The sequence below is a fragment of the Sapajus apella genome, unplaced genomic scaffold, assembly GCF_009761245.1.
Source record: "Sapajus apella isolate SASKATOON/1434 unplaced genomic scaffold, GSC_monkey_1.0 scaffold54, whole genome shotgun sequence".
Classification (NCBI taxonomy): domain Eukaryota; kingdom Metazoa; phylum Chordata; class Mammalia; order Primates; family Cebidae; genus Sapajus; species Sapajus apella.
In genome coordinates, this window is record NW_022436994.1 from 5359458 (window position 1) to 5385715 (window position 26258).

The 26258-nt window shown below is 35.1% G+C and overlaps 1 protein-coding gene across 7 annotated transcripts in view; it reads left to right on the top strand.

The window, feature by feature from the left end:
• ZPBP (zona pellucida binding protein) overlaps window positions 1-26258 on the top strand; it is a 116577-nt gene that overhangs the window by 35889 nt on the left and 54430 nt on the right. For 4 of the 7 annotated variants that reach the window (XM_032244243.1, XM_032244245.1, XM_032244239.1 and 1 more), the window contains 3 exons: window positions 3396-3614; window positions 5818-5886; window positions 20256-20332. In XM_032244243.1, coding sequence (XP_032100134.1) covers window positions 3396-3614; window positions 5818-5886; window positions 20256-20332 — 365 coding nt within the window. Of the gene's footprint in view, window positions 1-3395; window positions 3615-5817; window positions 5887-20255; window positions 20333-21347; window positions 21450-26258 lie in introns of those variants that run through there. The other 3 variants (XM_032244241.1, XM_032244242.1, XM_032244244.1) reach the window with 2 other exon arrangements.

Here is a 26258-nt window from a genome sequence, read left to right on the forward strand (position 1 = left end):
TTCCCTATCTTATTGAATGAGTCTCTTAGCCCTGAGAATAATCAGCTTAGTTGAACAGGTGAGTCTGATGTCAGAAAGTAGTGTTAATAGCTGATTTTTTTTGTCAAAATTGAGTCCCTATATGGTATGAGCACACTGGTATTTAGTTGGAGGCATTTTTTATGGAAAACAGAAAAGCAAAAGTTAATACCTGGAGCATTCTGCAAACTGATCTCTGAGTTTGGAGGGCAGTCAGCTGAGAATATTTTAGATTTCAGCTCAAAGCATTTTCAGTTGGAATGTGCAGGAAGTGGCAATTTGATAGATATTTCCAGATTGTCATTTAATTCAGGCATTCCACTGAACTTTCTGTATGTAAATAAGTTGTTGTGATGATTTCTCCAAAGTTTATATCAGGTTGTCTAGCATTAACTTGCAGGGCTTTAGGAAAATCAGTTTTGATGTGTAGGGATTTCAAGTCAAATGAGTGAGTGGGAGAAAAATGGGAAGTTTTAGCGTGGAGACTCATAGTTGGATACTGGAAGAAACTAAAAATTCAAGACTCAGTCTAGATAATTAAAAAAAAAAACCCTCAAAAACAATGGATAGGGCTAGAATCTAATAACAGGTGCATTATAATTTTTAATTTTTTCTTGAAACATAATTTTTCTCTCTCTGGTCACCCATTTCTACCACATATCACAGCGAGTCCAGTTCTGTTGTAAAATAAGTTTTAGCCTCATTATAGTGGGCTTGATTAGTTAGATAAACTGTAGCAAGGCCGGTTGCAGCGTCTCACATCTGTAATCCCAGCACTTTGGGAGGCCGAGGCAGGTGGATCACCTGAGTTCAGAAGTTCGAGACCAGCCTGTCCAACCTGGTGAAACGCCATCTCAACTTAAAATACAAAAATTAGCTGGGCATGGTGGTGTGTGCCTGTAATCCCAGTTACTTGGGAGGCTGAGGCAGGAGAATCACTTGAACCTGGGAGGATCACTTGAACCTGGGAGGCAGAGGCCGTAGTGAACCAAGATCACTTCACTGTACCCCAGCTTGGGTGACAGGGCAAAACTCCGTCTCAAAACAAATAAATAAATGAATAAATAAGTAAACAAACTGTAGCAGGAATAATGATTGACCTTATTATAGATTCTTTTAAATTTGTCTTTGTTGGAACTTGTCATAAGGAAATGACTTTTAAAATGCTCTCCAGATTAGGAAGTAAAGCCATGGACTCACCCTCAGATGTTACCTGCAGTACTTGAGTTAATTCTTTTCTTGAAGTCCCCAGAATATTTAGCTTTCTGGTAAATGTTTTGATTTTGCTTACAAAAATATACTTTACCCAATTTCTGCAAACTATAAATAGCTTTTTTTTTAAGGAAAAAAAAAAAAAGTGGCCGGGCGCGGTGGCTTACGCCTGTAATCCCAGCACTTTGGGAGGCCGAGGCGGGTGGATCACAAGGTCAAGAGATCGAGACCATCCTGGTCAACGTGGTGAAACCCCGTCTCTACTAAAACCACAAAAAATTAGCTGGGCGTGGTGGTGCGTGCCTGTAATCCCAGCTACTCAGGAGGCTGAGGCAGGAGAATTGCCTGAACCTAGGAGGCGGAGGTTGTGGTGAGCCGAGATCGCGCCATTGCACTCCAGCCTGGGTAACGAGTGAAACTCTCAAAAAAAAAAAAAAAGAAAGAAAAAAAATGTTCTTTACTCTGGAAAACAAAAGAAAAGAAAATCAGCAATGTTTTCAACAAAAAGTCATAAAAATCATTTTAGTCCTGCATCAGTTCAGTCCTACGTAATTAATCCTTGTTCTGCTTAATGTTAGGTTAGCAATTTGAGTCCAGTTTTTAAAATTCGAGTTATTCAAATTCTTACCCAGTCTAATTGTATGATCTTAGTGTACTAAGTATATTTACTGTGCTAATTATACTTTAAGCCTATTCCATGAATCTTCTTGAAGACACTTTAGGATTTGCAGAGAGCTTTTGAGGAAAAAAAAAAAAGCAGTAGAATAAAGCAGTAACACATCAAGAGTGTTTATTAGGGGCCAGTTCTGTAGGCACTCTGCCTAGCAACTACACAAATTCCAGACTCCCAGAAGACAAAAAGATGTTCAGTGCATCAGGTGGGTAAGAAGACAGTTTTATCCATGAAGGAAAAAATTCCTGTCTGTCTAGGGAAGTGTTTACCAGCAAGGGCTAATCCTGCAAGCCGCCTCCACCTTGCAGTATTAACTCTTTAATGCACATAAGCTGATCCTGAATTGTTGCTGGTTTGTGTGTACTTCTGCTGCGGACTCAGAAGGATATACTTTTGAAATAGTGTTTCAGAGAATTTGGGGGATATTGGGCTTCAATTGAGACTTAGTTCTATTTCAGGTAATACCTTGTTATGGGCCAGTTTTCTGGAAAGAAAAGATTTTCTTTCTCTATCCCCAATCATACTGTGACTCACTCCAGCTTCCAGCTCTGACCCCGTAGTTCAGTTATTCTATGTGATATGTGTAGATATTATATACCTTTCATATTATAAATCATGATATATGTATATATTCATGATAAATGCATACCTACACTGATGGATGAATCAGTACAAAAAGCATGTTAGAATTCCTGTTCAGAAATGAAACCTATAGAGGTTTCCTTAGCAATTAGAAGCTGTCTGGTCTCTACTTCAAATACAAAGATGGATAGTAGCTAAGTATGAAGCTTTTCCTGAGCATAATTGAGGAATAGGCAGGGAGGTCTCCCTTGCTTGAAAGAAATAGCAACAGAACTTCCTGTTTTGGAAGATGAACTTTTCTGACCTTTGGTATTGTAGTGAATTTATTTTCATTTTTATTTTTCTTGTGTCATTTCAGTAAGAATTTGGGATAGGCAAAATATATATATATATATTCTCAGTTCTAGATGTTGTACTCAACTCAATAAAACTAATTGTGGATTTATTAGAAACACATATTTTTGAGTATTGTTCATGATTATATGACTTTAATTTCTTCCAAGATAAATGTTTGAACTTAGAGAAGTGTTACACCTGAGTTTGAGCAGCGTAGTGTAGAGGTTAAGAGTACAGGCTCTGGGACAAGGCTCCGTGAATTAGAATCTTAGTTTTGATAGCATAGGCATTGAACATGTGACAAATCCCTGCTCCCCTCAATTTGTTTATGATGGATAGAAAATCTTCATGATGTTGAGAGATTTAAATGAGTCACTATATGTAAAGTATCTATCATAATATTTGATACTTAGTAACTGCAAGATAAGTGTTGGTGAACTAAAAATAAATATAACTGTTATATAAAAACTTGTACCAAGAACTTATACCAAATAATGATATTTCTTAAATAGTTGCAATATGTTTCAATTATTTAAATAACCATTTTTGTGTCTTTCTCTTATTTTTTTTACAGCTTATCGTGAGCCTCATTATTATTATCAGTTCACAGCTCGATATCATGCACCTCCATGCAATAGTATTTATAATATTTCTTTTGAGAAGAAACTTCTTCAGATTTTAAGCAAACTGGTTCTTGACCTTTCATGTGAAATTTCCTTACTTAAGTCTGAATGCCATCATGTTAAAATGCAAAAAGCTGGTTTGCAAAATGAATTATTCTTTACATTTTCAGGTAAGTCCATACAGTTCTTTAGAAAAGCAACTTGAGAACACATAACTAATAATTTAAAAATGTTGTCAATTACTCACAGCGTTTTTACAGTATAAACACTTTACATCTGAATATATTTTGTTCTCCACTTTGACTTAGTGCTTATCACCCCTCAAATAGAATTCTATTGTTTCATGTACTAATGAAAAGTTTGCTCTCTCAATAACTTACGTTGTTAAAATAATTTACTATAGAGTGGAACTTGCTATAAGGAGTATCAAAATATTTACAATGATTTAATTTATAAAATCATCTGATTGTAAGATGGGTTAATATAGACAAGAAGAACCATTCAGCTTAGTGTGCTTTTCTTAATAATGTGGAGTAGAGGCCCAATATTTTCTGGAAAATAAAGAATTGGACCTTATATTTATAATGGTTTATTTATGAAGGAGCACTTAGGAATACCCATCCATGTGTTTTTAAGGGGTCCCAGTGACAGTAGGGCACCCCTCCTATTTTCTTTTTTTCGAGACGGAGTTTCGCTCTTGTTAGCCAGGCTGGCGTGCAATGGCGCGATCTCGGCTCACCACAACCTCCGCCTCCTGGGTTCAGGCAATTCTCCTGCCTCAGCCTCCTGAGTAGCTGGGATTACAGGCATGCGCCACCATGCCCAGCTGATTTTTTGTATTTTTAGTAGAGACGGGGTTTCACCATGTTCACCAGGATGGTCTTGATCTCTTGACCTCGTGAACCACCCGCCTCGGCCTCCCCAAAGTGCCTCCTATTTTCATCTCAAATGAAATGTTACTGCTTGCTAGTTTCTTCTTCCTTCCTCCTTTTGTTATGTTTTTTTATTTTTATTTTTCTGCTCTCAGACTTTGATTATATTTACTCATTTCTCTACTTTCCCTTCTCACTTTTTTTTTTTTTTTTTTTTTTTTGGGCCATCTAGAAACACAATTGAGAGGCATGAAGCTTTAAGGGAAAAGAACAAGAGAAGTTCAGCCCCATTTTCTGTCTTTTATCTCCCTTACTTCTCTTTCATTCTCTCTTCCCTTCTCTTCTCCCCTCTTTCCTTCTCCTCTGCCCTCACCTTCCCTCCCCTCTTCTGGCTACTCTACTTCCCTTCTCTGGCGTCCCCCTCCTTCCCTCTTCTCTTCTCCAGAAATACATTGAGAGTTTTTCTCCAGCCTCTGAGACTAATTACCAGAAATAGAATCTTTCTTTATTTCTTCAAGGACTTATTATTAGCATTTATAGGATTTATGCGGTCTTTGTTCCCGGGTCTGTTTAATAGGTAGATCAGTCCTTAGAAAACCTGAAAGTGTGACTAACTTTGTGTTCAGCACTTTGGGAGGCCGAGGCAGGTGGATCACTTGAGGTTAGGAATTTGAGACCAGCCTGGCCAACATGGTGAAACTTGCCTCTAATTAAAATGTAAAAAATAGCCGGGCATGGTGGTGTGAGCCTGTAGTCCCAGCTACTTAGGAGGCTGAGTCAGGAGAATCACTTGAACCCAGGAGGGGGAGGTTGCAGTGAGCCGAGATTGTGCCACTGCACTCTGGCGTGAGTGACAGAGTGAGACAAAAAATAGAGAGAGAGAGAGAGAGAGAGAGAGAGAGAGAGAGAGAGAGAAAGAATTAAGTCAGAGAAAGAAAGAAAGAGAAAGAGAACCTGAAAGTGTGCTGAAACTCGTAAAAGAAATGATATCCAATAGAAATGAAGCATTGTGGGCTTGATTTGCATTTCCCCAAAGGCAGATGTTGTTGAACATCTTTTCATGCTTTTTGGTCGTTTGTGTGTCTTCTTTGGAGAAGTGTTTATTCAAGTCCTTTGCTCAATTTAAAAGTGGGTTGTGTGTCTTTTTGGCGTTGTTGTAAAAGTTCTTTATATATTCCTAATACTGGATTCTTATTAATATGTGATACGCAAATATTTCTTCCATTTTATAGATTGTTTTTTCACTTTCTCAATAATGTCCTTTGATGCCCAATTGATTTTAATTTTGATGAAGTCCAATTTACCTATTTTTTCCTTGTGTTTCTTGTACTTTGGGTGATGTTTATAAGAATATATTGCCAAATCTGAGGTCATGAAGATTTACCCCTTCTGTAGTTTTAGCTGTTACATTTAGAAATAAGATTCTTTTTGAGCTAATTGTGTATATAGTATAAGGTATGGGTTCAGTCTTCTACTTCATATTTTGCATGTGGCTATCCAGTTGCCCAAGAACATTTGTTGAAGAGACCATTCTTTTCCACATTGAATTGTCTTAGCACCCTTGTTGAAGGTCAGTTAACCATAAATATATGGGCGTATCTCGATTCTCAAGTCTATTGCATTGTTCTGTTTTTCTGTTCTTGTGTCAGTATACCATTTTGATTACTTTAGCTTTGTGGCATTTTTGAAATTGAGAAGTGAGAGTTCCCTAAATTTTGTTCTTCCTTTTTAACATTGTTCTGGTAATTTGAGATTGATTGTAATTCCATATGATTTTTAGCATCTCCTTCCCCATTTGTGATGAAAATCACCATTGGAGTTTTGATAGGGATTGCATTGGATCTGAACATAGCTTTGCATATTATTGCCACCTTAACAATAGTAAGTCTTTTAATCTGGGAACACAGGATAGCTTTGCATTTATTTAGAACTTGTTTAATTTCTTTCAACAGCATTTTTCAGTTTTCAATATGTAAGTATAGTCCTGTAACTCTTGGCAAATGTATTTTGAAGTATTTTGTTATTTCTGATGCTATTATAGGTGGAATTTTCTTAGTTCCCTTTATACATTGTTCATGGAAAGTGTATAGAAATACACTGGATTTTTAAAAATGGATTCTGCACCCTTGGTTGAATTCCTTTATTAGCTCTAATAGTGTTTTTTGGCTTTGTTTTGTTTTGGGGAAATATTTAATAGTTTTTATGTAGAAGATCATGTTGTCTGTGGATAGCAATATTTTTACTTAGCCCTTTCCACCCTGGATAAATTTTCCAGATTTTTCTTGCAAAATTGTTCTTGCTTTAACCTCCAGCACAATGTTTAGTAGAAGGGGCAATATTGGCATCTTTGTCTTGCACTTGATCTTAGGAGGAAAGCTTTTAGTCTTGCCCTGTTAAATATGATATTTGCTGTGGGTTTATAATTAAAGGATTTTGTATTTTGTTAAATACTACTTTTATATGAAATAAGATTATTATGTGTTTTTTATTTTCACCCTGCCTTCTATTAATGCAGTATACTCTTATTTTGATTGTTATATATTGAACAACCTTTGCTTTCCTGGAACATACCCTACTTGGTCATGGTATATTCTTTACTATATTACTGGAATTGGTTTGTTATATTTTTATTAAGAATTTTTGTATTCATAATGGCTATTGGACTATAATCATATCATTTTCTGGCATTGGTGTAAGATATGAGTTAGGAGGGATTACCTCCTATTATTTTGGAAGAAAGTGAGATGAATTTTATTTATTTATTCTTTGACTGACTGATAGAATACATCACTGAGTCTTTTGGGTTCTGGGTTTTTCTTTGTTGGAAGATTTTTGATTACCGATTCAAACTCCTTAGTTATAGACCTTTTCATATTTTCTGTTTCGTCTTGAGTCAGTTTTGGTAGTTTGTGTGTTTCTAGCTATTTGTTTATCTCGTTTAGGTTACTTAATTTACTGGCCTACGATGTTTATACTCTTGTTATCCTTTTTATTTCTGAAAGATAGGTAGTGATGTCTCTACTTTGCTTTCTCTGTCTATGTGAATGCTTGTCAATTTTATTGTGTTCCTTCCAAAAGCCAAGTTTTTAAAATTTTCTTTTTGCTTTTTCTATTCTCTGTTTAGTTCATATCTTTTCTCCTCTTCATTATTTCCTTCTTTTTGCTACCTATGGATTTAATTCATTCTTTTTCTATTTTCTTAAGCTGTGACATTAAATAATTGATTTGAAGTCTTTCTTCTTGTTAAGTATAGGTGTTTATTCTCATATATTTCCTTCTGAGTACTGTTTTAACTATAACCCATACTTTTTGGTATGTTGTATTTTTATATGTTGTATTTTTATTTTCATTCATCTGCAAGTATTTTCCAACTTCCCTTTTAATTTTTTTTGACCTGTTGGTTGTTTAGGAGTATGTTGTTCAATTTCCACAGATTTATGTACATTATAGATTTCCTTCTGTTATGGCTTTCTGATTTCTTTCATTTGTGGTCATAGAAGTCTAGTCCAAATGACCACGAGGATGGCTAAATAGTAGAAAGAAGAGATTTATTGGTGACATCAACTTGGAGTCTGGAAAGATATAGTCTCTGTTGTGGACTGAAGGCGCTCTCTCTTCCAAAAGGGAAAGGAGAGGTTGGGTTTCATGTCTCACAGGGTCCATATTAACAATAGAGTCTTATATATTCAGCTTGTTTTGGGGCAAAGCTATACAGTTGCCTTCAGTATTCAGTAACATACTGTACAGGTTAGCCTAGCAATAGTCTAGTTGTGTGGTAGGCTATACCATTTACGGTTTTTTTAAGTACAAACTATGATGTTTGCACAATAACAAAATTGCCTAACAACACATTGCTCAGAATGTGTCTCTATCATTAAGTGACACATGACTATATTTCTTATCTTCTGTTTTATTTGCATTGAATTTTCATTTTTTAGTTTCCCAAATGGAAGCTTCGACTATTGAATTTAATCTTTCTTCTTTTTTATGTATGTATTTAGTGCTATAAATTTCTCTCTAAGCACTACTTTTACTGCACACCACAATTTTTGATAAGTTGTTTAACTTTCATTTAGTTCAAAATATTATAGAATTTCTCTTGAGACTTCTTTTCTGACCATTGTATTATATATTAGTATGTTGTTTAATGTCTTGAGTATTTTGGGGTTTGGCAGCTATGTTTCTGTTAATGATTTCAAGATGAATTCTGTTGTGGTCTGAGAGCATACATTGTGTGATTTTTATTCTTTTAAATATGTTGAGGTGGGCTTTTTTTTATGGCCTTGAGAAGAAAATATATTCTGCTCTCTTTGGATGAAATCTTCTTTACATGTCTGTTGGATACAGTTGATTGATGGATTGATGGTGCCCTTCAGGTCAACTGTGTCCTGATATTCTGCTTTCTGGATTTCTTAGTTACTGATACAGGTTATTGAAGTCTCCATCTATAATACTGTATTCTTTTATTTCTCCTTACAGTTCTGTCATTTTTGTCTCACATATTGTTACTCTGTGTTATTACACAAATACTCATTAGGGATTTTTATGTCTTTTTAGAGAATTAACACTATTATCATTATATAATGCCCCATCTATTCCTGATAATTTTGTTTGCTATGATACGTTTTGTCTGAAATTAATATTGCTACTTCAGCTTTTTTCTGATAAAGTTAGCATAGTATAGTTTTCTTCATCTCCTTACTTTTAATCTTTCCATGTTTTTATATTTAAAGAGGATTCCTTTAAACAACATATTATTGCTCCTTTAGCTCAGAGGAGTTTATTATTACCCACCTTCTGAAGCCTACTTCTGTCAATTCGTCAAACTCATTCTCTGTCCAGTTTTGTTCCCTTGCTGGTGAGGAGTTGTGATCCTTTGGAGGGGAAGAGGTGTTCTGGTTTTTGAAATTTTCAGCCTTTTTATGCTGATTTCTTCCCATCTTTGTGGATTTATTTACCTTTGGTCTTTGAAGTTGATGACCTTCAGGTGGAGTCTCTGAGAGGATGCCTTTTCTGTTGATGTTAATACTATTCCTATCTGTTTGTTAGTTTTTCTTCTAACAGTCAGGCCCCTCTGCTCCAGATCTGCTGCAGTTTGCTGTAGGTCTACTCCAGACCCTGTTTTCCTGGGTATCTCCAGCAGTGGCTACAGAACAGCAAAGATTGCTGCCTGATTCTTCCTCTGGAAGCTTCTTCTCAGCAAGGCACCTGCCAGATACCAGCCAGAGCTCTCCTGTATGAGGTGTCTGTCGGCCCCCACTGGGAGGTATTTCCCAGTCTGGATACATGAGGGTCAGGGGCTCACTTCAGGAGGCAGCCTGTCTCTTATCAGAGCTCGAATGCTGTCCACTGCTCTCTTCAGAGCTGTTAGGCAAAGACGTTTAAGTCTGCTGAAGCTGTGCCAACAACCGCCACTCCCCCCGGGTGCTCTGTCCCAGGGAAATGGGGTTGTATCGATAGGTCCCTGAATGGGGTTGCTGCCTTTTTTTTTTTTCTTTCAGAGATACCCTGCCCAGAGAGGAGAAGCAGTGTGCTCCACCCAGTTTGAACTCTGCCGAGGCTTTGTTTACACTGTGAGGGTTAAACTGCCTATTCAAGTCTCAGCAATGGCTGACGCCCATCCCCCTGCCCCACATCCCATCCCTACCCCCCCAAGTTCGAGCATCCCAGGTTGTGCTAGCAGTGAGAATTTCAAGCCAGTGGATCTTAGCTTTCTGGTCTCCATGTGGGTGGCACCTGCCAAGCCAGACTACTTGGCTCCCTGGCTTCAGCCCCCTTTCTAGGAAAGTGAACGGTTCTTTCTTGCTGGTGTTCCAGGTGCCACTGGGATATGGAAAAAAGCTCTTGTGGCTAGCTCAATTTCTGTCCAAACAGCTGCCCAGTTTTGTACGTACTTGAAACCCAGGGCCCTAGTGGTGTAGGCACCAGAGGAAATCTCCTGATCTGCAGATTGTGAAGACTGTAGGAGAAGCATAGTATCTGGGTTGGAGTAATTGATAGCCTACCAACTAAAAAAAATCCGGGACCAGATGGATTCACAGCTGACTTCTACCAGAGGTACAAAGAGAAACTGGTGCCATTCCTTTTGAAACCATTCCAAACAATAGAAAAAGAAGGAATCCTCCCTAACTCATTTTATGAGACCAGCATCATCCTGATACCAAAACCTGGCAGAGACACAACAAATAAAGAAAAATTTAGGCCAGTTTCCCTGATGAACATTGATGCAAAAATTCTCAGTAAAATACTGGCAAACCAAATCCAGCAGCACATCAAAAACGTATCCACCACAATCAAGTCAGCCTCATCCCTGGGTTGTAAGGCTTGTTCAACATATGCAAATCAATAAACATAAAATCCATTGCATAAATAGAACCAATGACAAAAACCACGATTATCTTAATAGATAAAGAAAAGGCCTTACACAAAATTCAACAGCCTTTCATGCTAAAAACCCTCAATAAACTAGGTATTGATGGAACATATCTCAAAATAATGAGACCTATTTATGACAAGCCCACAGCCAATATCATACTGAATGGGAAAAGACTGGAAGCATTCCTTTGAAAACTGGCACAAGCAAGGATGCCCTCTCTCATTACTCCTATTCAACTTAGCATTGGCAGTTCTGGCCATGGCAATCAGGCAAGAGAAAGAAATAAAGCATATTTAATTAGGAAAAGAGGAAGTCAAATTGTCTCTGTTTGTAGATAATTGCAGATGACATGATTGTATATTAGAAAACCCAGCCCCAAATCTCCTTAAGCTGATAAGCAACTTCAGCAAAGTTTTAGGATACAAAATCAATGTACAGAAATCACAAGCGTTCCTATACACCCAATAACAGACAGAGTAAAATCATGAGTGAACTCCCATTCACAATTGCTACAAAGTGAATAAAATGCCTGCAAATACAACTAACAAGGGATGTGAAGGACCCTTTCAAGGAGAGCTACAAACCACTGCTCAAGGAAATAAGAGAGGACACAAACAAATGGAAAAACATCCCTTGCTAATGGATAGAAAGAATCAATATCATGAAAATGGCCATACTGCTCAAAGTAATTTATAGATTCAATTCTATCCATGTCAAGCTACCATTTATTTTCTTCACAGAATTGGAAAAAATTACTTTGAATTTCATATGGAACCAAAAAAGAGCCCTTATAGCCAAGTCAGTCCTAAGCAAAAAGAACAAAGCTGAAGGCATCACGCTACTTGACTTAAAACTATACCACAAGGCTACAGTAACCAAAACAGCATGGTACTGGTACCAAAACAGACATATAGACCAATGGAACAGAATAGAGGCCTCAGAAATAACACCACACATTTACAACCATCTGATATTTGACAAACCTGACAAAAACAAGCAATGGGGAAAGGATTCCTATTTAATAAATGGTGTTGGGAAAACTGGCTAGCCATATGCAGAAAGCTGAAACTGGATCCCTTCCTTACACTTTATACAGAAATTAACTCAAGATGGATTAAAGGCTAAAATATAAGACCTAAAATTATAAAAACCCCAGAAGAAAACCTAGGAAAAACCATTCAGGACATAGGCATGGGCAAAGAATTCATGACTGAAATACCAAAAACCCCAGAAGAAAACCTAGGAAAAACCATTCAGGACATAGGCATGGGCAAAGAATTCATGACTGAAATACCAAAAGCAATGGCAACAAAAGCCAAAACAGACAAATGGGGTCTAATTAAACTAAAGAGCTTTTGCACAGCAAAAGAAATTATCAATAGATAATTTTTCACAATAGAGTGAACAGGCAACCTACGGAATGGGAGAAAATTTTTGCAATCTATCTGTCTGACAAAGAACTTAAGCAAATTTATAAAAAAAAAATAAAAAAGTGGGCAAAGGATATGAACAGACACTTCTCAAAAGAAGACATTTATGCAGCCAACAAACATATGAAAAAAGCTCATCATCACTGGTCATTAGAGAAATGCAAATCAAAACCACAATGAGATACCACCTCATGCCAGTTAGAATGGTGATCATTAAAAACTCAGGAAACAACAGATGCTGGAGAGGATGTGGAGAAATAGGAAAGCTTTTATACTGTTGGTGGGAGTGAAATTAGTTCAACCATTGTGGAAGACAGTGTGGCGATTCCTCAAGGATCTAGAAGTAGAAATACCATTTGACCCAGCAATCTGATTACTGGGATAACTAACCCAAAGGATTATAAATTGTTCTACTGTAAAGACACATGCACACATATATTTATTGCAGCACTCTTCACAATAGCAAAGACTTGGAACCAATCCAAATACCCATCAGTGATAGACTGGATAAGAAAATGTGGCACATATACACCATGAAGTACTATACAGCCATAAAAAAGGATGAGTTCATGTCCTTTGTAGGGACATGGGTGAAGCTGGAAACCATCATTCTCAGCAAACTGACACAAGAACCGAAAACTGAACACAGCATGTTCTCACTCATAAGTGGGTGTTGTACAATGAGAACACGTGGACACAGGAAGGGGAACATCATACCCAGGGGCCTGTTGGGGGTCGGTTGCTAGGGGAGGGATAGCATTAGGGGAAATACCTGATGTAGATGTAGATGATGGGTTGATGGTTGCAGCAAATGACCATGGCACATGTGTGCCATTAATACTAATTGAAGTCCACCTATGTAACAAACCTGCACATTCTGCACATGTACCTCAGAACTTAAAGTATAATAATTTTAAAAAAAACCATATGATTGGGTATTTTTTTTTTTTTGAGGCGGAGTTTCTCACTTGTTACCCAGGCTGGAGCGCAATGGCGTGATCTCGGCTCACCGCAACCTCCGCCTCCTGGGTTCAGGCAATTCTCCTGCCTCAGCCTCCTGAGTAGCTGGAATTACAGGCATGTGCCACCATGCCCAGCTAATTTTTCGTAGTTTTAGTAGAGACGGGGTTTCACCATGTTGACCAGGATGGTCTCGATCTCTTGACCTCGTGATCCACCCGTCTCGGCCTCCCAAAGTGCTGGGATTACAGGCGTAAGCCACCGCTCCTGGCATGATTGGATATTTTTAAAAATTCACTCTGATGGTCTCTGTCTTTTAGTTGGCGTATTTATACCAGTGACATATAAAGCGATTATTAATATTGTTGGAGTAACATCTACCATATTTGTTACTGTTTTGTATTTGTTGTCCTTTCATTTTAAATTTTTCCTATATGTATGTACGTATGTATGTATGTACGTATGTCTAGAGACAAGATCTTGTTCTGTTGCACAGGCTGGAGTGCAGTGGCAGATTATAGCTTACTGTAACCTTGAATTTCTGGGCTCAAGCAGTTCCCCTCACCTCAGCCTCCTAAGTAAGCTAGCACACCACCATGCCTGGCTTAAAAAAAAAAAAAAAGTTTTTTTTTTTTTTTTTTATTAACAGATGGGGTCTTGCTGTTTTGCCCAGGCTGGTCTTGAATGCATGCCCTCCAGCAGTCTCCTACCTCAAGCTCCCAAAGTGCTGGGATTGCAGGCATGAAACACTGCACCTAGCCCTTTCTCTTGTTTTAATCAGGTATTTTATGTGATTCCATTTCTCTTCTCTTGGCTTATCAATTGTACTTTTTTTTATTACATTTTTAGTGGTTGTTTTAGAATTTATGATATACATTAATACGAATTGAAGTCCACTTTTAAATAACAGTATGCTATTTGAAGAGTAGTGTAATTGCCTTATAACATAGTATTCTCAGACTGATCTCTCTTTCCCTTGTAAAACTGCTGTTATTTAACTTTTCCATGAGCTTTAATACTGAATACATTGTTGCTGTTATTATTTTTATCTAGCTATTATCCGTTAGGTAAATCAAGAATAAAGTAATATATTTTTAAAACTTTTATTTATTCCTTCTCTAATGCATTCCTTTGTTTACATAGCTATGTGTTTTAAATGTATATTTTCCTTATCTCTGAAGAACATCCTTTAACATTTCTTGCAAGTCAGGGCTACTGGTAACAGATTTTCCCGATGGCTGTTAATATGAGAAAGTCTTTTCTTTCTTTCAGTTTTTAGAGGATGACGTAAATGGATGCTGGACTCTAGGATGGTAGGTTTTTCCTCAACACTTTGAATATTTCACTTTTCTGCATACATGGTTTTTGAAGGGTAGTTTTACGTAATTCTAATCCATACACCTCTTTGGTAATGAGTCCATTCTAGTGTCTTGCAATATCTTTTCTCCATTTTTGATTTTCTGTAGTTTGAATAGGGGTGTGTGTGTGTTTGTGTGTGTGTGTGTGTGTGTGTGTGTGTGTGTGTGTGTTTTTGCATTTTTCTTGCTTGAGGTTCTCTGAGTTTCCTGGATCTTTACTTTGGTGTCTGTCATTAATCTTGGAAAATTCTCAGCAATTTTTGCTTCAAATATTTCTTCTGTTCCTTTCTTCTCCTTCTGGCATTACCATTTTGTATATTATACAGCTTATGTTATTGGGTTCCACAGTTCTTAGATACTCTTTTCTTGTTTTTTTTTTTTAATTCATTTTTTGAGAAATTTCTACTGATGTATTTTCAAGCCTCAACCTGTTTGATTCTTTCTACAGCCATGTCCAGCCCACTGATGGGTTCATCAAAGGCATTCTTCATTTTGGTTAAAGTGGTTTTGATATTTAACATTTCCTTGTGATTCTTAGAGTTTCTGTCTCTCTCATTACATTATCCATTCTCTTCTTGCATATTATCCCATTTTTTCCTTTAGAACTCTTAGCATATTATTCATAGTTATTTTAAATTTCTGTACCATAATTCCCAAATCTCTGCCATATCTGAGTTTTGTTTTGATGGTTGCTCTGTTGCTTAAAACTGTGTTTATTTGACTTTCAGTATGTTTTCCAATTTTTGTGTAGGTGTGTGGAAAACTGAACATGATGTACCAGGTAGTAAGAAATTAAATAGTTCTTTTAGTTTGATATTTCTGTTTATCTGGCTAGGATTTGGGCTTTGTTTACTGTTTATTGTAGTACTAGGTTTCAGAAGCTACATTTTTTTTTTATCTTCTTGTTTTTGTCTTTCCTGTGGTCTTTGGGTGATATAAACACTTTTTCTTGAATAAGACTTGAAATGCTTTCCACTGTAATACCATGGCATTATAAGTAACTCTGTAAATATATTGGTAATATATACATATATGAGGTTAAGCGTCCTATAAGTCTGTGATTTGCTGTCAGTTTTTTTAGAGAGCCTCTATTTTTTGTCTGAGACCTTCAGAAATGCTTCTCTTTCTCAGTTTACACTGAGAAGGCTAGAGGGTGTTTGAATTTGGTATTTCCCTTCCCCCGGGTCATTGAGGCTCTGGTAAAAATGAAACTTTATACTCTTGAGGCAGGGTTTAGTTCAAAATACGTTGTACTTCAGATGCTCTTGTACTTTGTTTTGGTTTACTTCTAAGTGGTGACTTTTCTCCTTCCCTTTGCCAGAAGCACCAGATTTTTCTCCAGTCTTAACCCTGAGAACCTATTAGGTTTCCTGAACGTAAAACTCATGAAAGTTTGGAAGCCCTACACCGCCACCTAAGAATTGGCCCCATTGGGGTTTTAACTGTGGAGCTTGCCCCACTGAACTTCTTAGGTCCCTCAGTTATAATTTAAGTTATCCTGGTAAAGGTTCCAGTAGCAGGCTTCCACTCCTGATAAGTTGTTATCCTCCATATGCACCTATCTTCCATTTTTGGAAGCTATAGTTTTCTCAGTGACCTCAACTTTCTGATGGTTCTAAGAAAAGTTGCAGATATTTTTGTTGTTGTTGATACAGGCATGACAACTGACAAGTTTCTTAGATGCCAAATAGAAACCAGAAGTTGTCTCATGTCTTTTTTGTTCCATTATCCCTGTTACTAACTTTTGTGTTTATAGAGTACCATTGAAATTTCCTTCTTATTTTATTTTATTAACTTTTTTGGTGATTATCTTGAGAACTACGATTAGAATTTCAAACTCATAACAAACTAGTTTGAATTAATTCCAGTTTAGTTATAATAGTATTCCAAAACTCTGCTCCTATGAAGGTTACTCCTCATATTCTTGTTCTTAATTACATTACTATATATTGTGTATCCAGTAACATAGATTTATAATTATCGTTTTATTCATTTTTCATTATTATAATATCAAAAAGATGAATGCAAAAATACTAACTTTTATATTCATCTACAGTTACCTTTTATATTTACCCATATGTACTCCTATGTGGTTACTTTTGCCAGTATTCTTTTTTTGTGTCTAGTATCAAGTTACTATTTATTCCGCATCAGCTGTTCATTTTTGGAAGACCTTAGATTCTCCTTCAGTTTTGAAAGCTTATTTTGCTAGATTCAGGATTCTTGATTGAAGTGTTTTTATTGCAGTTCTTTATATCATCCCCCTGCCTTCTATCTTGTGTGGTTTTTCATGAGAAATCAGTTGTTCATCTTATTGTGGACACCTAGTATGTGGCAAATTACTTCTTTCTTGCTGCTTTTAAGACTCTCTCTTTGTCTTTGATTTTTTAAAAAATGGTTGCCCGTTTATTATAAATGATATTAAAGAACATACAGCTATACAGCCAGAACGAAGAGATGCACAGGGCAAAACATGTGGCAAGAGGCCTGGAGCGGGCATGCTACCGCCCAGTACCTCTGCATGTTCAGCAACCTAGAAGCTCCTGTCTTTGATTTTTGAAAGTTTCATTATAATTTGTCTCAGTGTGGAATTCCTTGTATTTACCCTATGTAGATTTTATTTATCTTGTATATGTAGATTCATGTGTTTTATCAAATTTGGGAACTTTTGGCCATTATTTCTTCAAATACTCTTTTTGCCACTTTCTCACTTTTCTCTCCTTCTACAATACCCACCATGTATATGGTGGTACACTTGATGTTGTTACCCAGATGTCTTAGATTCTCTTCCCTTAATTTTTTTTTCTTCTTCTCTGACTGTATAATTTCAGTAAACTATCTTCAAGTTCACTGATTCTTTCTTTTGCTTGCTCAAATCTGTTGTTGAAAATCTTGATGAAGTCCTCATTACAGTTGCTACAATTTTCTGCTCCATAATTTTTATTAGATTTTGTCCTGTAACTTATTTTGCTTTATTGATATTCTCTATTTGTGAAGGTATCATTTGGTTCTTCATTCATGATTTTCTTTAGCTCTTTGAGCATATTTAAGAGAGCTGATTTAGAGTTTTTGTGTAGCAAGTCCAATGTCTGTTTCCTCAGGGACGATTTCTATTATTTTTTGTTCTCTGCGAATGGACCATACCTTCTTGTTTCTTTACAAACCTACTTTTTTTTGAAAACTTTACATTTTAAACTATTTTAATGGATACTTTTGAAATCAGATACTTCTCCCTCTTCAGTGTGTATGGTTGTTGCTTGTGTGGATTGTAGTTGTTTGTTTCATAATTTTCTACATCTTTTGTCATGTTCTCTAGAGTCAGTCTTCCATTTACTTCAACTTTTGTTCATTTTTAACCTTTGTATTCTCTTCAACCTTTGTAGTCAGATACTGACTTGACAGAGATTTTCTTAAATGCAATGTTGAAGTCGTCTTTGTTGATTTAGCATTCTCTTGGTTGTTGTAAAACATTTGATCATTTTCTGGAGTTCTGACAAAAGTTCATTCTGACTATTTTTGTTCATTGTTTTCAATGTTTCTATGGAAAGATGCGGCCAGGAATTTTCTTCTCTACTATTTTTGCTGGCATCATTCTTATCTTCTTTAATTTTTAATCTCATAGAAAACTTATCTTACAAAAAGCTAGGTGATTTTATACAGGATGAGGTTAGTCAGCTAGCCTAAATAAAGAGGGGATATGCTACAAGCTCAGGAGAAGATAGCTGATGCAGAGAACATGAGTGTCGTGTGGTTTGCTTGATGTAGTGGGGATGGATAGCCTGTTGCCTGGTAACACCATTAATATTGGATTTGGACTGAAAGAGTCTCTTAGATATTTGTTACTCTAGCAATCTTTTATGTATACTGATTCTGAAAAGATAGATAAGAAAAGACTTCATATATCTTTTGATTCTATGTTGTGGTTTCTGACAGTTTTGCATTAGTTTCATGAATGGTAACCTTAATCAACATTTTAAATTGCCTTAAATTTTTATAAGGGTTCAAAAATAAGAAAATTTTACATCATCATGATAATTCAGTCTCATAATCATGTTATGATGTATTGGTAGACTCTGATCTGCCACCTTCTGAATTACTTTATGGACAGTTCTTTTAAGAGCTGTATCTTAGGTGAATAATATTTAAAAGACCTGGCTACAGTTTGCTAGTGCTTTTCATAACTCTATGTATATTTCTGATTCATAAATTTAGAGATTTAACTTTTCTTTGGCCTCATTTTAAAAGGACCTAAGGTAAAAATAGAATATAAATAAAACTTTTTCTCCCCCAAGTCTGTGAACCTAATTGGAGCTCTGTCTCAAATTAAGCTGATCTGATTTTATAAAATCATAGGATGGATTGTGTTGTCTGTAATATTTTATAGTGCCTTGTAATATCATGCAGATGGCAAGAGTGAAGTTTCACATCGTGTATGGGTTTGGGAAGGTATGAAAGAAATATGTTGAAACAACAAAACAAAGATTATCTGGTATTCTGAGAATATACTCTGCATATTTTCATACTTTTATGATAAATTTTATGCTCTTCATATCAGCAGTTGTCCGTCAGACATATTTTACATAACATACTAGGTAAATGTTGGTAATGAAGAGTAAAGGTCCCTCTTCAAGATTATGTTATAGTAAAAAGAAAGTATTCATGTAATAATAGTACAACTTATATAAATACTGTAGAAGAGTTACCAAGTGTTTTATGGGTTCTAAGGAAGTGATGATGTTTTTAAGGAGAAGAATAATTAAGGATTCCTGTGAAAAATTATTGGTGTTTTGAAAGAATTCTATGGAAAATGAACAACTGAAAGTCATATACACAGACACCATAGAGCATATTTAGAATGAATAGAAAATAGCCTACAAATAGAGTTATGGGAAAAACAAAGTTGTCAAGATTGGTAGTAGATAAATTGTAGAGATTTTGGTTGCTTGGGCGAAGTATTTGTTTTTAAACATTTCCTCATAACTGGAAAGGTTGACAAAAATCACATTATTCAGATCCTTGTTTTACAAATGAGAGAGTAGAAGCCTCAAATGTTATTTTACATTCTACCTATGTTTATTAGTTGACTTCCTATACAACTCAGGCTATAAATCAGATTTCTTTCCATGCATTTTTTAAGTCTTGCAGTATAATAACGTTTCTCAGATGATCTTGCAGAGACAATACTCATTTCTACATTGCTAAATTCAATGGGATTTTGTTGATTTTGTTGACTTATGTATCCTAAGCACCTTGAGTAATTTCTGACACATAGTAGGCTCTTGGCAATTATTTATTAAATAAATTAATATATACTTGAATATAAATATTCATCATTTTAGTTACCATGGCTGCTACTGTAGTCCAACCTCGTTCCCTTTCCAGTATTGTGATCATAGTTTATCCTACCTCTGTCATTTTGCAGCTAGAGATTAAGAATTGAATTAAATGACACACAGTATATTATATAGAGTTAAATACAGTATTGAATGAATGAACATAAATGTATACATACGTATACCTAATTATGTTATTAAAATTGAAATAAATCTGTTGTTCAGATTTTACAAAATCAACAGCCAAACATTCTCAAGTAAGTTGATTAATTCTTAAGTTCACTGAATAAATAAGGTTTTCATGATTTATAGAAAGCAAATTTTTGGCTTAGGTTTTTTGCTAAAAAGAGTCATTTAGCACCAGGAGAATTGCTTACTGTTTTAATGGAAGAAAAATATTAAAGTATCATTTCATTTTTCAAAAGCCAGTTTAAATATTGTGACAGAATACATTAGACTCATGATAAAATATATTTCCTCAGTTTCATCTCTAGACACTGGAAAAGGACCCAAGCCATGTACAGACCATAACTGTGAATCTTCCAGACGACTAGCTAAGGTATGTTATGTGAGGCTGGTAAAAAAAAAAAAAAGTTATATGAACATGCTCCACGTGTAAGTAAGCAAATACATTGAATCCCCACAGTTAAGGATTTCAGCAATAAAAGTAAAACTTTACCCACTAATAAAATATATCAATAGAATTTATCTTTATAAAATGCTTTCAAATTTAGCCTTTTGTAATTGCTTATATGAAGAAAATGGTTTTTCTATTTGTTTGGCCTTATGCTATTGGTAACTAATTTATAATTATTATTCAGATAGAATACTGTCCATGTTACCATAGTCCATCATAAACAACAAGCAAATTTAGACTATAATCTCTAAAATCTATTTTCATATTGCTTTGCTCTATACCCAGCATCCTGTATCTATGCTTAGGATTAAAATTATGCTGTATCTTCTAGAAGCAATTTAAATTACTTGTTTTTACATTATACTTAACATATTGTTCATGTTCAGTAAATTTATGACAATATTTTCCTATGCCTAATTATAATTTACTAACCATAAATACTTTTTTTAAAGTAGTATTTTAAAATGTTTGGAATATATAATTATTTACAGTATAATGGTTATAAAGTTTTTCTACTAAAGGTATAAGTATTGCATACAGAGATCAATATTCATTATTTTTGCCTAGTGAAATTGACAAGGGGATTATTTCTTAATTTGTACTTAGTAAGCCTCCTGAAATATAGTTTAAGTCAGGCATCCCAACTCCTTGGCCACAGACTGGTACTAATCTGTGGCCTGCTAAGAACTAGGCCATGCAGCAGGGAGTGAGTGGCAGGCAAGCATGAAGCTTCATCTGGGTTCACAGTCCCCCATCCCCATCACTTGCATTACTGCCTGAGATCTGCCTCCTCCTGTCAGATCAGATCAAGGGCAGCATTAGATTCTTATAAGAGTGTGAATCCTATTGTGAATGGTGCATATGAGGGATCTAGATCGTGTACTCCTTATGAGAATCTAATGCCTGATGACCCGTCACTATCTCCTGTCAACCCCAGATGGGACCTTCTAGTTGCAGGAAAGCATGCTCAGAGCTTTCACTGATTCTACATTATGGTGAGTTGTATAATTATTTCATCATTTATTAAAATGTAATAATAATAGAAGTAAAGTACACAATAAATGTAATGTGCTTGAGTCATCCTGAAACTATCCCCCACTCCCTGGTCTGTGGAAAAATTGTCTTTTCACAAAACCGGTCCCTGCAGGTTGGGAACTGCTGGTCTGAGTCATCAATTCGCATATTATCTTATATTTCCATTTTAAAAATTTTCTTAAGCATTACCTGTCTTCCATGGGAAAGGTTTTCTTTTTTTTAACTCTTGAAATAAGACTTAGGATTTGAGGCACCATGAAGAGAGCAGTTTTTAATCTGTGAGTACTGTGTTAAACATTAGTCAGTTATTACCTAACACATCTTCTACCCTCTACCAATCTTAAGCAGTCACAGACCCTGAACTAAGATAATTTATTTGGAAATGGGGTTGGAATGTGTGTTCAAGCATAGGGATTAGGAGTAGGGGAAGGAATCTGACCCATTTTGTTCTTTTCCTTGAAGATGGGCTCAAGGTGGTATCTCTATGACCTTTCTTATATAATTTTTATTTATTCTTGTTTTTTCTTTTACATTCAGGAGGTACACGTACAGGTTTGTTACCTGGGTAAATTCCACATCTCTGGGGTTTGGTGTTCAAATGATTTTGCATCCAGATAGTGAGCATAGTACCTGATAGGTTGTTTTTCCACCTTCCACCCTCAAGTAAGCTCTGGTGTCTCCTGTTCCTCCCTTTGTGTCCATATGTGCTCAATGTTTAGCTCCCACTTGTAAGTGAAAACATGTGGTATTTGGTTTTCTGTTTCTGCATTAATTTGTAGAGGACAATGGCCTTCAGCTGCATTCATGTTGCTGCAAAGGACAAGATTTAATTCTTTTTTATGGTTACATAGTATTCCATGGCGTATAGGTACCACATTTTCTTTATGCTGTCTACCATTGGTGGGCATCTAGGTTGATTCAATGTCTTTGCTATTATAAATAGTGCTGCAGTGAACATACGCATGCATGTGTCTTTATGGTAGAATGATTTATATTCCTTTGGGTATATGCCCAGTATTGGGATTGTTGGGTCAAATGGTAATTCTGTTTTAATTTCTTCATAAAATTTCCCAACTGTTTTCCACAGTGGCTAAACTAATTTACATTCCCATGAGCAGTATATAAGCATTCCCTTTTCTCTACAACCTCACCAACATTGGTTATTTTCTTACTTTTTAATAATAGCCATTCTGACTGGTGTAAGATGCTATCTTATTGTGGTTTTGATTTTTTTTCCTCTGATGATTAGTGATGTCCAATATTTTTTCATATGCTTGCTGTCTGCCTGTATGTCTTCTTTTGAGAAGTGTCTGTTCATGTCTTTTGTCCTTTTGTTAGTAGGGTTGCTTGTATTTTGTTTGTTGATTTGTTTAAGTACCTTATAGATTCTGGATATTAGACCTTTGTTGGATACATAGTTTGCAAAATTTTTCTCCCATTCTGCAGGCTTTCTGTTTACTGTGTTGATAGTTTCTTTTGCTATATAGAAACTGCTTAGTTTAATTAGGTCCCACTTGTCTATTTTTGTTTTTGTTGCAATTGCTTTTGGAGACTTCATCACGAAATCTTTGCCAAGGCCTATGTTCAGAATGTCCTAAGCTTTCTGCTGGGATTTTTAATAGTTTAAATATTTAATCCATCATGAGTTGATTTTTATGTATGATGAAATGAAGGGATGCAGTTTCAGTCTTTCCTACTGAAAGGCCACTTTATCAATATACTTTATCTAGAAACACAAAATACGTTTTAAAGCTTCCAGATGATGACGCTTTGAGTTCAAGAGGCCTGTAGTTTCATTAAGTTCATTTGTTCCTTTGGACCAATATCTGATTATTTTAGGTTCCCCTCCAAATATCTGTTGTCTGACTTTTCTTGTCCCTTGGAAATTTTTTTTTAATGCAATATGTTTATCTTTCTTTCTCTTTCAGCATGGAAGTTTTTTATTTGGCTTGTAGCAGCAAAATAAAGAAAAGCTAGTGCTTTTCTGTCTTGATGGTAGTATAAGAGCTGTATATTGGCATATAGTAAAAAGAATTCAGAATTTGCAGGCAATGTTATTTTCACAAAAGCACCTTCGTATAAAAATCTGAAAAATTATTTGATGTATTTGTGTCATTGTTGGTCTCATTTGCCTTTCAACTTTAGGACCTTTTTATCTTGTATTGGCATCTTATGTATTATTAAATACAATCTTTTGATTTTAGGAAGATTTAAGTAACTGAAATTGTCCCCAAACTACAGTAAGGCCAAATTTACTTTGACGTATTTGTCCCAGTGATGTTACAGCTAGCTTCTAAAAGATTCTATCTAAATATGTTATGCTTCTTAAGTATACCATTTTCGTTCCACTCTTCTCCGTTTTGTCAGTCCTTCTGCCAGTGCCATACTTTCTTCATTACTTTATCTGTATAACGATTCTTTTGTCAGTGGTGTTTTTACCTTGATTTTTTGTTAGGATTGTTCTGGATAGTCTAGGTTCCTTTCCAGGAAAACTTAGGATCAGCTTTTATGTCATTTTCTCAAAAAGGCATGTTTGAGTTAGATTGGCGTTCCCTTGAAATTATCAATTTGGTGAGAAGTGCCATTTTAACAGTATTCAATATTCCAATACCTGAAAATTGTACATCTATTTAGGTTTAAAAAATTAACGTATATGATGATTTGGAGATGAATAACATATTGCCTCCTCCGTCAGAGAAGTTCATGGGAAAGTAGGAGAATCAACATATAGACAAGTTACTTTATGCAAAGTGGCAGTTACTGTAACAGAAATAGGTAAAAGATGATAGGATAATATATAATTGATTAATCTTTCTAGAAGTTGAAGAAGAAAAACAATGCTACTGCCAAATACAGCAGATGATATTTATTTACTCGTTCATCCATTTATTTTAGGCATGTTTTCAAGTCAAGATCATAGTGTCATTATACTCAAATAATTGTATAATTACTTGACTCAAATGTTCAGTTGAAAATCAGACCAAGTGGGTCTTGATAACAACCCAGAAAGTAATCCGAGTCTTTCATATTGGGGTCATCTCTGATATATTTATCACTTTTAAGAAAGATGACTAATGTTTCCTAACATTAAAAATAATGATTTTAATTGGATAAAGTTTATATTGGAAAATTCATAATCCATTATTTTTTTCATCTCTGCACAATATTATTAATAAAAAATTAGTCTTTGAAAGGAGAAATGAGATTGTCTGTTTTTCAAAATAGACTATTATTACCTAGAATTGGAAATAGTATAATAATAAATATAAGAAGATATTTGCTACTATGCTTTACACAGAATTTTTTGGAGATATATTTATATTTGTCTGTATAATGTTGAACTTCTGTACATTCCAAAAGAACTTCATTAAATGGTGTTCTCCTTCAAGAGCTATCCCATGGAAATTACTCCCTTCCGTAAGTCAGGAATATGATGCCTTTCTTCAAACATTGTTACATTAAGCGGGTTTTTATATTTGTCTTCTTCAACTTCACACATCAAGTGACATTATAACAACTATACTGTAAAATAATACAAATAACTATATTATAAAATAATAGGGCTTGGGTTGAAACAGTCTTCTATATAATAATTTTATATGTGCAGAATTAAATACTTTAATTTGAAAAAAAATGGCTTCTTTTTGCATTTTTCAGTGTAAAGGTCTTATATGTCATTTGGGTTAAATTTATTCCTAAGTGTTTTGTGGGGGTCTTGGTGCTATTTTAAATGGAATATTAAAAAATCCACTTTCTAGTTGTTTCAATTTCCAGTGGATATTTTCATATTTTCCTTGTTTCATGTCACCTTGCTAAATTCACTTGTTAATTATAGTAGTAGTTTTATAGATTACTGAGGATTTTCTATGTAATTTATCATGTTGTCTGCAAATACAGACAAAGTTACTTCTTTATTTTTGATCTTTGTGCATTTTATTTATGTATTCCATCTTCTCTGAATGGCTGCAATCTACAGTACAATATTGAATAGGTGTAGCAAGAATGGGCATCCTTTTCTTTCTCCTGATCCTAAAGGGGAAAGTACCATCTAGTACGATGGAACCTCTAGGTTTTCATAGATATTTATCAGAATGAGGAAGTCTAGTCCCAGTTTGCTGGGAGATTACATTATGAATGAGTGTTACATTTTTCAAATGCTTTTTTTCATCTTGTTGAAAATGACTTATATCTGTATTATATTTGTTAATGTTTTATTAAGGAGATATATATATATATATATATATATATATATGTTATATGTCAGGTTATTTTTTGTAATGTCTTGCTCAGGTTTTGATATTTGGATCATACTGGCCTTGTAAAATGACTTGGTAACTGTTTTCTTCTCTTACAGTTTTTGAAAATGTTTTTAGTTATTAGTTTCCTTAAGATGTTTGATAGAATGCACTAGTTGAAGCACTGGGCCCTGTAGTGTTCTTTGTGGGTAGGTTTTCAATAAGAAATTATATCTTAAGTACATGTAGGGATATTTGGATTTTCCTGTTCATTTTGTTCACTTTTAGTGAGTTGCAAGTCTCGAAAATCTCATATATTGCATCTCAATTGTTAAATTTTTCTGGCATGAAATTGCTTCTAATATTATCCTTCTGATATCTTTAAGATTTGTAGTAATTATCTCTCTTTTCTGATAAGCTGAGTGGTATGTGTTCTCTCTCATTTTCAATTTTCAATTCTACTTTACTTCTTTCTTTTTGATTCTTGAATTATTTAGTAGTTGGTTGCTTAATTTCCAGATTTGGGGGATTTTTCCTAATACCTTATTATTAATTTCTAGTTACTTTTTTGGTTAAAG